At 39.0% G+C, this 12,323-nt stretch overlaps 1 protein-coding gene across 5 annotated transcripts in view; it reads right to left on the bottom strand.

Annotated features, from left to right (window-relative positions):
- Window positions 1-12,323, bottom strand: part of ripor1 (RHO family interacting cell polarization regulator 1) — a 342,903-nt gene that overhangs the window by 74,449 nt on the left and 256,131 nt on the right. For all 5 annotated transcript variants that reach the window (XM_043707051.1, XM_043707049.1, XM_043707047.1 and 2 more), the window contains 2 exons: window positions 12,114-12,263; window positions 10,018-10,081 (listed from right to left, as the gene is read on the bottom strand). In XM_043707051.1, the coding sequence (XP_043562986.1) occupies window positions 10,018-10,081; window positions 12,114-12,263 (214 nt within the window). The remainder of the gene's footprint in view (window positions 1-10,017; window positions 10,082-12,113; window positions 12,264-12,323) is intronic.

Raw genomic sequence — 12,323 nt, 5'->3', positions numbered from 1 at the left:
CCCACCTACCTATTGTACTCTATGCTACTCTCTCCCCACCCCCACCCTCCTCTAGCTTATCTCTCCATGCTTCAGGCTCTCTGCCTTTATTCCTGATGAAGGGCTTTTGCCCGAAACGTCGATTTTGCCTGTCCTCGGATGCTGCCTGAATTGCTGTGCTCTTCCAGCACCACTAATCCAGAACCTTCAACGTATTATCTGGCTAACACCAATTGCTACAGTTAACCTGAGAATGTAACTTTTAAAAAAAGTTTTGTGATTTACATATGAAAGTGAAACTATCATGGTATTCGAACAGATGAAAGACTCAACAAACAATCAAGGTATTTTTAATGTATAATTTCAGTTGCATCACACTGTAAACTTTTGCTTTAAACTCTGTGTCTTACAATTGTGTACTCCACAACCACCTGAAGGAGCGTCGCTCCGAAAGCTAGTACTTCCAATTAAACCTGTTGGACTATAACCTGGTGTTGTGTGATTTTTTCAAGTCAGGAGTGTGCTGGAATGCCCTTCACTTGCTTGGATGAGTGCTGCTGCAACAGTCAAGAAACTTGACACCATCCAAGACAACCAGCCCACTTGATTGCCACCACATCCACAAGCATCCACTCCCTACACCACTGACTCTCAGTAGCAGCAGTATGTACTACAAGAGGCACTGTAGAAATTCAAAGATCCTTAGACAGCACCTCCCAAACCTACTGTCATCACCAACTAAAAGAACAAGGGCAGTAAATACATGAGAACACCATCGCCTGCAAATTCCTTTCCAACCACTTACCATTCTCATTTGGAAATATAACACCATTCATTCACTGTTACTGGGTCAAAATCCTGGAATTGCAGCAGTTCAAGAAAGCAGCTCATCACCACCTCCCCAAGGACAACCAGGGAAGATGATAAATGCTGGCCAGCCAGTGATTCGTGTCCTACGAGTGAATATATGAAAAGGCGACTGTCTGTATTGAGTTTGCACATTCTCCCAGTGTCTGCATGGGTTTCCTCCCAAAGTCCAAAATCTTGCAGGTTAGATGATTTGGCCATGGCAAATTGCCCGTAGCGTTTAGCGATGTGTAGGTTGGGTGGGTTAGCCATGGGAAATGTGTGGTTATGGGGATAGGATCGGGGTGGGTCTGGGTGTGATGCTCTTCAGAGGGTCAGTGTGGACTCAACGGCCTGCAAGGGCTACTTCAACACTGTGGAGATCCTATGATTCTATGAGAGAAGCATGAATAAGTGTTCCAGTGGTAGATGCTTTGAAGGAGAGATGAAGGTGGTAATGTCACAGCACTGAATGGGTGTTTTTTGTGATGGGGATGACATGGAATGAAATCTTAGCTTGGGATTGCCTTAGATATTGAAGATGAAAACCATCAGGTTCTTACTGAAAGTGGCCAGACAGAAGATTGAATTGATAGCAAGGGATCTTGGCAAGGCAAAGATATTAGTTTTGACCTTGCTAATGTTTAGATGGATGAAGTGACTGCCCTTTGGATAAAGGCTGCTGAATAAGCAGCCTGATTATACAACAGCAGCAGAAGGGTTAAGAGGCAAGTGTCATTAGCATACATATGAGAATTGAACCCGTTATCTGCAGAAGATTTATCAACATGTACGAAGAAACACGAGTGAAAACATTTAAAGATGGAGTTGAGCAAAGATGAGGACAAACGCAGGAGATAAATTCACAAACCTTGGAGAATGCAGGTTAGCAATGGAGTGGCAGTGAGCAAAGATCAGTAGCCTCAAGGTCAACTTTTCTTTCAGAACATGGGCAAAGGTGATTTTGAAATGAAGTCTTGGCTGAGGAACCAAATATCATTTACAATCTTGAGCCAGGAAAGGATGTAAAATAGTCAGCAAATAGTGGAAATGGGGCCCAAGAAGCAGCAGTAACCTATCCAGTTATCTCCAAACTCAAACCAAAACAGCTCCCAATATGCATAAATAGGAACACAAAGGTCATTTGGCCATTAGAACTGCAGCATTAAAAGAAATTATGGCTGCCATGCCGCCTACCTCCATATCCCTGAACTTTTATCAAAAATAATTTCAGATTTAATATAAAAAAGTGACCCTCCATCAATTTGTATGTATTAAAAAAAATTTTCAAACTTCTACAACACTTTCCCAACATCATGAAAAATCTCTCTAATTTAGAGACTGTTCCCTGTAGTCTAAAAATAATTTTATCTACCTTAACAATTACCTTCAATATCTTGAAAACCTAAATCAAATCACTCCTTAATCCTCTAGCTTTTATAGAAAGCAGCCATTGTTTAAGCAAACTCTCTTAGAATTTAACCTTTGAGACAATATGGGATCAACCAAGAAAGGATTTAGAGGGAAATGGGACAAACGCTGGCAAATAGGACTAGATTAATTTAGGATATCTGATTGACATGGACGAGTTAGACCAAAGGGTCTGTTTCTATGCCATACATCTCTATGACTCTAAGTCTAAACTTACTTTGTTCTCTCTCCAAGACTAATACAACCTTCCTGAGATACTGTGCTTAAAACATCAAACCACTTAATCCGAAAGGAAACTAAGTTAAAACACTATTGTCTTTACCTTGGTGCATTTACATAAATGGCAAACAGAATGAACTACTGAGTCATCAAGTTTGTTCCACATTCATGATTAGACATTCCCTCCTTTCCAGCAGTCACAGGGGCAAAGATAATTCCAGGACCAAAACATGAAGAAGCAATCGAGAAAATTATTCAAGAAAAACCAGACAAGCAAACACATTGTGTGCTTGAGTTCACTTCACCCAGTACTCTTTATGTTGGAATGACCAAACATGAAGCAATCAGTAGTTGTATTAATGATAGATTCTTTTTGTCAACCGCATATTGTTTTTGTTACCATTCCCTAGTTAGCAGTGATTAAAGGTCCAGCCATTCTCAGCAGTTTGAAATCTAGCCAACATTTAAGGCAAACATAACAGAACGATGGGTGGTCATTAAAGAGGAAGTAGTTTATTTACAGTCAGAGTACATTCCATGAAGGAGACAGTAAGACAAACTAATGCAGAGCTCTCTGGATGATCCAAGTAATAGAAAGCAACACGCAGCCGCAAAACGGTGCATATGATAGATGTCAACTGGATAATAGAATTGTGAACCAAGCTTAAATGTACGCTGGAAGGTTCAGAGGGAAAGTGAAAAAGCACAGTGGCAAAGACAGAATCTACCTCAAACAGAATCCACAGTTTTTCTGTAGGCATATCAATACTTTAAAATAGGTGTTCAAAGGAAGATGGTGACCATTTAGGAACCTTAAAAGGAAATTTACACATGGAGGTAAGGTGTAAAGCTGAGACTCTGAATGGGTACACTGTATCTGTCTTCACCAAGGAAGAAAATGCTACCCAAGTCATGGTGAAAGGAGAAGGACCTGTGGGTATGTGTGAACAAGTCAATGAAAATGCCAAGTTGAGAAAATTGTGGATGACACGTATGGGATACTGGACTTCATAATTCAGGGCACAGAGTGCTAAAGCAATTAACTTATGATGATCCTGTGTAGAAAAACACTGATTTGGGCTCAACTGAGAGCACTGTGACAGTTCTGGCCATGACATTTTATAAAGGATGTGGTGGCATCGAAGGGGGTGCAGGAAAGGTAAGGAGTTTCAATTACATGAACTGATTGGAGAAACAGGAGATGTTTCTTTTGGAAAAAAGATTAAGAGGAGGTTTGACTGAGGTGTTCAGAAATCATGATGGGCGTATACAAAGTAGGTTGGGATAAACCGTTCCCGTTGGTTTAAAAGGTTGACAACCAGACAACACCGATTTAAGATGGTGATTTGTAAATGACAACAGTGGCATGAGGAAAAATATTACCAACAGACAGCAAGGACATAGGATCTGGTCTGCACTACTTGAGATTGTGATGGAGGCAGATTTATTTGTGGCTTTCAAAAGATAATTGCATTCTTATTCGAAGAGACACAATTTCAGGGCTACCAGGAAAAAACAGGAGAGCGAGTCTAGGTAATTAGCTTTTCCAGAAATCCAGCTTGACACCACAAGCCGAATGGCTTCTTTCTGTGCTGTAACCTTTCTATGATTTATCAGATCATTCTTTCATAATTTGCATTTGGATACAAGTCTGAATCTAAATGCTTACTTTCAGTTTTCCATTGTGGTCCCATTGATTGCCAATGCTTTGCAGACAGATTCTGAAAAGATAGCTCATTGCCGGCAATTATATATCCACAGTTGTTGAGGAGGCGTACAAAAATACTCCTCAGTTCAACGTTTTGTGCTATCACCCACAATAGATCATTTCAAATACACAGCCCTTTCTCAAGTTCATTCCAACTCAAAATAAGTGAACTGCAAACGAAATTTCATGGCAGCATCATCTTTCCTTTGATAATTGAATTATACACAATAAAGATTGAATATTTATTTATACACAATGACTAGTAGTGTAAAACATCAGGTCACAGAGTTTTCTGAAAGTTATGAAATTATGGACAGGAGAAAGTGGCTCTTTTAGACATGGGTAGCCAAAGAAATGAGTGCAACATAAATAAGGTGTGGCAAAACATGAGATTAATCATGAAATGCTTATTTAAAATTCTAATCAACATTACTCAAATATTTCATTAATAGAATAATCATAAAATGATTGAGCGTTCCCTACATATTTATTCAGGCTATTCAAAGCCAGCATCGTTACTTGGTACTACCTTTTGTGGGGAGAAAGTAAGTACTGCAGATGCTGGAGATCAGAGCTGAAAATGTGTTGCTGGAAAAGCGCAGCAGGTCAGGCAGCATCCAGGGAACAGGAGAATCGACGTTTCGGGCATAAGCCCTTCTTCAGGAATGCTTTTGTGGGTTAAGTAGAATCTGTTTCCTTTACTGCCTAAACATGCCTGAAAAAACTCTATTTAGTACAAGTTATTGAAAATACCTGTGCATTTAAACTTAGAGACTATCACATAACTGGGAGATTTGATCAAGTACACAAGGTAAATCCAATGGTGTCAGAAGATACTTTATTTGGGGTCTCACAACTTAATAATCAAAGAGTTAGAAATGCTTATATTCTCCAGCATTCTTCTTACACTCTCACAAATACAACATGTGCAACAGAAACTCTCCACAACACTTGCTACCCAAACTCCTCCACTTATGTATTACTTCAGACATGCTTTATAAAATGGACTAGTGAATTATGTTTTAAATAACAAAAGAACTTAAAAGATGTGAAATAACAGCTCCAGCACTGAAGCATTCTGGACTTGAGGTAGGCAACAAGCCTTCCCTACTCAAATGCAGTGTCTACTTCCATCCCAGGAATGCCAATTTACTTGATTCCAAATTACATGATTAATTGTTCAAAAGGCATTTAAGTAATTTATTTGGGACACTGATTATTGCATTTCCATCTCAACAATAAGTCAATCTATGTAAATACGAAAATTAATAGAGAGCATAATTTCACAAAACAACAAAGAGTGATTATAGAGGTGCAATAATAGACCTATCTACTGTCTGTGATGAGTTGACAATGGTTTCCAAAAAATCTTTCATAAGAATCTTGCACTGCTGAACTTAATTACAAAAACACAGAGCCTGGCTGAATCACTGTTCCACTTCCTGCTGCGTCAGCCTTCTCACTAACATTGCCTCTTGTGAAGAATGTCTCTACAGATTTGGAGCAGATGTTTCCCTGATATCACATAAAATGTGACCCCCACTTCAAAAACGTTGATGTTCTCATGCACTAAAGTAACCTTCTCATGACAGTGTAGTCTAAAGTTAGAAAAGCTTAAAAAGAACCCAATTTATTTTTGCAAGTGAAAAATAATTTGCTAACAATTTGAGTTCAATTAAAACACTATTGGTGACTATACAAAACTTCTGGTCAATTTGTTGGCATTGTTGCAATAAAGTAACACAACTTCTCTGAAAGATCTACACTGTTCTTGAGAAGGAAAGCCAATCATCATCTTAGAAATTGGACAATTGGTCTCACCCTTCTAAGAACTTTTATAGTTGGCTGCCAATAGCCTCTGTAACTGAAGACAGATTTCAGTCTGCTCCCAACGTGGCAACAGTTCTATTCAAAGTCATCATGCTGTCTTGCTTTTGACTGAGCTAAAGGCAGCAGTCCTATTCAAAAACCATCAATGATAACATGATGTAACTTTGGTCTATTGTACAAAGTACAATCACTACTCTGGGCTTAGCTGTTTGGGTTTAAAATTACAGTTGCTTGCAGCAAAACAGATCTGTCAAACTATCAGCTACCGGAATAGAAAGTTACGTGCTTTGTTAATCAGAAACTTCTGGAGAACAGACAAAAACCTAAGTTTAATAATTGTTTTTATAAAAAACAGTGACTGGTACCAGTTGGTGAGTTGGACAAATTAGTCCATCACAAAAATCTGTATTTCAAAATCAACACTGATGCTATTGTACTTAGAACCTCAATAGGTCTCATGAGCCTATTTCCATGATGAATTTTACAGTCACAACACATTATCAGGTATCCAGATTTAAAAAAAACTTTCAATGTGATTGTCAATCTGTGGATGCGTACTACTGCACAAACAAGGCTGTGACAAATATAAAGCACACTTTGTCCTCTAACATCATTTAGCCTTGAAGTATCAGATAAAGACAATAAAACTGCAGATGCTGGAATCCAAAGTAGACAAGCAGGAGGCTGGAAGGGCACAACAAGCCAGGCAGCATCAGGTGGTGGAGAAGTTGATGTTTCGGGTGTAACCCATCTTCAGGAATCCTGAAGGCGACTAATACCCAAAACGGCAAACTTCTCCACCCCTAGATGCTGCCTGGCTTGTTGTGCCCTTCCAGCCTCCTGCTTGAAATATCAGATGTCAAACAAGTTTTATCTCAAAGATCTCCACATTACACTTCTTGTGGGAAATGAATACAAGGCATGTAAAGATGATGCCAGGCTATATTTGGTTGAGTGAGCTTCCCTCTTTACACGTGTAAGGCACGTTATGTGCAAATCTATAGCCAGGGTCTTCCAGTTACACAAACACAGGCCACAGGAGTTGTCCAGTTAATTGGAACACCGGATTGTCATAGCCTCAAAAAAAAAGTTTCATATTCAGTTGTTATTAAAATAAATTGCAAATGGTAAAAATTGCAAAAGTGAACCGAGCTTTACTGAAATTCTCTTTTCACTATAGCTTTCTTTACTTTTTCACAAACAGTTATTTGGAGTACAGAACCTAAGTCTTACTGAAGAAAAGGATTTTGTTGCAGTTTTTTGTCCTGCACTCATCAGAATAATTTACAAGAATACCAACTTGAGGGAAAAGACGACATTTATACTGCATGAGAGGATAGAGCTGATTGGTTGACAAGTTGACTCTGTTTGGTAGAGGTGTTGCCTTGGAGGATACAGTAATTAACAATGATCAACAATTAGCTGCCAAACTTGGTTAAACTCTTAGACCAGACCGGTTGACTCTGAATGTCTGTCACCTATTTTTCAACTCGACAAAACAGGTGACAGCCATTTGCTAATTCATTTCTCATGGCAATCCCCTGACCAAACAAAATCAATCTGTCGGGTTTAAAATTTAAACAAATCCTGGATGCTAACTGTCAACTTGCCTACCCATCATTTACATTCAGTCTAAATGTTGAATTTCCCCCTTGAATTGGTACTCTTGCAAATTGTCTTGATGAGTGCAAAATGAAAAGCTTCCACAAATCGTGGAAGCAACTTCACAAGCAACTGATATTTTTATCTGAAAATCGACAATGAGATACTTCACAGGGCTTCTCCCCCTTCAGCATAGGATTTGTAGTAAAAGTCAAATTAATCCTTTCTACTGTCTTCACTTACTCAGAAGTAAAATGAAATGATTGTCAGTGTTATTCATCCTCATATGGTAATCTTTAGCCATGGATATGTTTTCCGCCCACAACTCCAAAAGATAATGTAATTATCTCTGTTGCCTAGTAACCCACATTTCAGCTGCCAGAGGCAGCCTGGTACTGTACTGCTGATTCTACTCTCGTATTTTAGAACATGTGTACATGATGTAATTTATCTATTCCACATTGTTCCTCGGCAGCAAGTGTTATAACAGGCAGTTATCACTTTATAAAGTCAAGTCACAGATTCAAGTGCATATGCTGCATTTCAAGAAGAAAACCATAACTATGAGGTTCCAAAATAATTATTTTTCATATGAAGTACGCAGCAAACTATACTCTTTTGAAGCACGAGCAAAGCCTGGAGCCCATCACTTCAACAGCAAAGAATACAATGACCATCTGCCAAAACTGGTGTCATGCTTTGTTAATTTACAGAAAGAGAACACCATGCATTTTAAATGATGATGATACCTCTGAGGTCTAATCTGAATCCCCATGGCCTTTAAAGCATTAACATTTTCCTTAAAAAAAACTTCCATACTTTCAAAAAAATATCAAACCAAAATTTGTTTGAAGCAGGCCCTATGAAGATATTGACAAACGTCAGTTTCAAAAGACAGTATCCTGGATGTACATAGCTTGGAAATAAAACAACAAGTGAGTCCAACTGTGCAACAATCAAAAGAAAAGAACCCACGATGAGTTCTATTTTATATATCCTAATTCAAAACTACATGTAGGGATGCATTCTGCACAAAGAGTTTGTTCAATGTTGCAATCTTGGGCCGGTCAAAGCTAACTCTTCAGTAAAATCAAATCTGGAGTATCGTTCACATGATTGTGGATGAGACAAGGAATATTCTGACCATTTACTTTAGTGACGGAAGTAACATCCAGGTTTAGAATTGCGTTAGTGAGATGAGTAGCTTGAGTCGGGATATTTCCCCAGAGGTTTACTCTGGGGAGGCTGGGGCACCATGGAATTAGGAGTGCTGAACCCCAAAACAAATGGGGCAGGCAGCCCTGGGGTAGGTGAGTGCCAAGTCAGACAGGTCAAGAGATTTGCCTCAGTTGTGTTGGATTTTGTCTGAACTGTTTGAGGCCTTCAAACACTCATCTTCTTCCAAACTGACCCATTTCCAGCACGCACACGCACACACCTCCAACGTCCTCCATTCACTCATGGCCCACCATATCCTTCATGCCAATTCCTATCTCCTACACCACCCACTTCACAGTTTCTTATACCCTACAATGCCAACTCATCCTCGATCCCTCAATCCTTCCATAGCCATTCACTCCCATATCCACCATGGATGCATGTCAGAATTCACATGAGGATGAAAAATAAACTAACAATGTAATATATTTCTCATGAACTCACACTTGTTAGTGAATAAAACTCCCACTGGTAATACTCAATTGAAGACTTTAAATCTCAAGTATTCTTCATTCTAAGAAATCGACCAAACTTCTATTCAGTCCCCAGATCAAAGAGAACTAATCCTTTAATGGCCCCTTAAACTGTCAAACTCTAATCTCGCAATACCTCAAAACACAGCTTTTGAAACTCAGTCAAACATTCATAATGACATAGTAATAACCCTGGGGCAAATGTCAGCAAAGAACTCTATCGAAAGAGTTTAAAGAGCAGGAATTTTAAAATCTTCAGATCATGGTAGTTATCGACAGTTTCTACCTTTCAAGAATATTTGAATCTATGTCATCCATTTGTAATCCTACATTGCAGGTCAAGGTCCCTGCACATGGGCTCTGTTTGAACTCCGGGTTAATTTTAACTGGCTGTGCAGATTTTGAGTTTCTCTTTAGTGATTTATGCTCCAAACCCTGTTGGCAAAAATCGCATCGCAACCTTCATCAGAAAGATGCATAAAGCATTCCAGTCTCCATGAGAATCTGGTCCTTAGTCTCAGTATGCATTAATCCTATGATTGTACCAAGAGGTTTACAAATTGGCTTATAAAACTACACTACGCATTGTAATTACTAATCTCAATTTTGCATGCACCAAAACCAAACCAAATAAATGTAATCTCCAAGTATAAGTAGAATTAAATTTGCCTTTTTTTTGTGAATTACAGTAAATGAAAGAATGTTACTTACCTTTCATTTTCACATGGAACTCTCCTAACTGGTTCTCAAGCTCACTCTCCATCGTGCACATACTCTAGGTAAGAAAAAGAAGATTTTTGTTTTTGGTTTGGCACAATTAGAACACTTCTGTTTCAAAATTAACGACAAAGTCATTAAATAAGGACATTATACCCCTCAGGTTTTGGTTTTATTTTGTGGTTGGAACTTGATGACTGGATAATTTCCTGGGTCTAAAATCCCAACGCATCTGCATTGCTCACACACTGTAATCTTCAAACATTAACACCTTAACTGAGCAGGAGGCAAGTTTGATTCTGAATTACGGGCAATAAGCTCGAAGGAAAGGCAGGAATTTGGGCATCCAGAAGCCTAAGTGCTCCAAGAATTGGCCAAACAACCAGTCAAATTGTAGTATCCAATTGCACAGCAAAACCAAGGGGTGGAGGGTGTTGACTCCAGTCTACTGGGAAAATAATTGCCACTCCCCACATTAAATCTGACAGCTGTCTACTACTCTGCACCAGACTCTTTGGATTTGGCAATTTCCAATTTAGATCTTACCTCTTGACTCTTCCTGGCCTGTTAATAGAACTGAGTGGGTTCACAATCTGCCCCATACCCTGCCCTCTTTTGAAACATTGGTTGCACTTTGGAAGTGTTGGGATTGAAAGACAACTCCAAACACACAATTTTCAATACATGCTCATTATACCCTCTCATGTTCCCTCTCAAATTGAAATATCAGCCACAATTGAAAAGAGGTATAAAAAACTAGCAACTTCCTCGTGGCTGCACTGATGCCCTCTCGGGATCAGACTGGGCCAGTCAATGCCAAATGGGCATTCATGAGATGATGGAAGACTGACCAAATGCCATTATTTTGATCATTCAAATCAGATATGCACAATGCAGATGACACTGTGGAGCGGTGGAACATTATTCCATGCTTAAATTTCCCAATTTGGGGAGGTTTAGTTTCAGTGATACTGTTAAAAACTGAGTCAAGGACTCTTGTCCAGACCTCTCCAACCCCCCCTAGAAGGCAGGGCAAAAAATAATCAACTGACCATGCGTCCTGCTGTGCTCACCGAGTTACCGACTATAGAAAGGGAGAGGCATTGAACAGAGTTCTTGCTTGCACCACCAAGGATTATTGTTTGGTGTTTCAGAGAGTGAAGACAGGGGCCAGAATGTAGCAATATATAAAATGGTGTTGCAACCTTGATACGTTGGCAACACTCTAGCTCTTAAATCAAAATGTTATAAATTCAAATTGATCAAAGTTGACTCTTCAGTGTTGAGAGTGAAGTATTACAGCGCTTGTGTCTTTCAGTTGACATGTTAAACTAAGACCTCATCTGCCAATATGTCCTCGGGGCTGCAGACATGTGCTACAATCTTAAAGAAATCATGTAGCAAAATAAAATTAGAGGGAACATTGCTATCCACTTTCTTAGGTGGATGCAAGTGATCCCATAACACCACTTTGAATTCCTGTGGTTTGGTTCAACCACAACAATATTTATTGTTCAACCAATATGATTAAAACATTAGCTGGTCATTTATTTCACTGATGCTTTGGGGAGCTTGCTGTGCACAATTAGTTGCAATTTTCCTTCATTACAATATAGACTACCTTTGAAAAACACTCCTTTGGGACTTCTTTAGATTGTGACAATGCTACATCTAATGCAAGTTTAAGGAAGCTACAATATACCAGTCAGACCATGCTTTGATACTGTACTCCGTGTCATTGCTAATTATGCAAGATACATATAAACATATATCAGAGATAAAAATAACAAATGTTAATAACATTGGAACATATAAATCTTCAATACTGAAATTTGTAGTAGATGGAAAAGAAATTTGCATATAGAGCACATGCTCACAGACATTCCAAAGCACTTCATAGCTAATTATATAGCTTTGAATTGTAGTTACTATTATCAGCAAACAACAGAGGCAGTTCATAATCCACATTTTTCAGCAACACAACATTTATTTATCTTCAAAGATCCAGCCCAACCTATGGAAAGAGAATGCACCAAGCTTAGCTGTATTTCCTTATTTTCCAGTTACAATATTTCAGCTTCTGGTTTTACCTCAGTGTATTCTTTGTAGCCCTTGTTAGCTTCAGCCAAGCTCTCTCTTGCTTCTTTGCTAGTTTGAGATACAGTATACGCCCGCACCATGTTGTTTGCACCATCCCGTAATCTTCGCTGGATGCAGTAAGATTCATATAGCTCATCAATCTGCAACAAATGGCAAAAAAAGCAAACCAGTCAGCATTACCAAAATGATGCTGCAGTGGC

The sequence above is a fragment of the Chiloscyllium plagiosum genome, chromosome 17, assembly GCF_004010195.1.
Source record: "Chiloscyllium plagiosum isolate BGI_BamShark_2017 chromosome 17, ASM401019v2, whole genome shotgun sequence".
Taxonomy (NCBI): domain Eukaryota; kingdom Metazoa; phylum Chordata; class Chondrichthyes; order Orectolobiformes; family Hemiscylliidae; genus Chiloscyllium; species Chiloscyllium plagiosum.
Note: the sequence above shows the minus strand (reverse complement) of the source record. Positions and strands in the feature narration are given on the sequence as shown.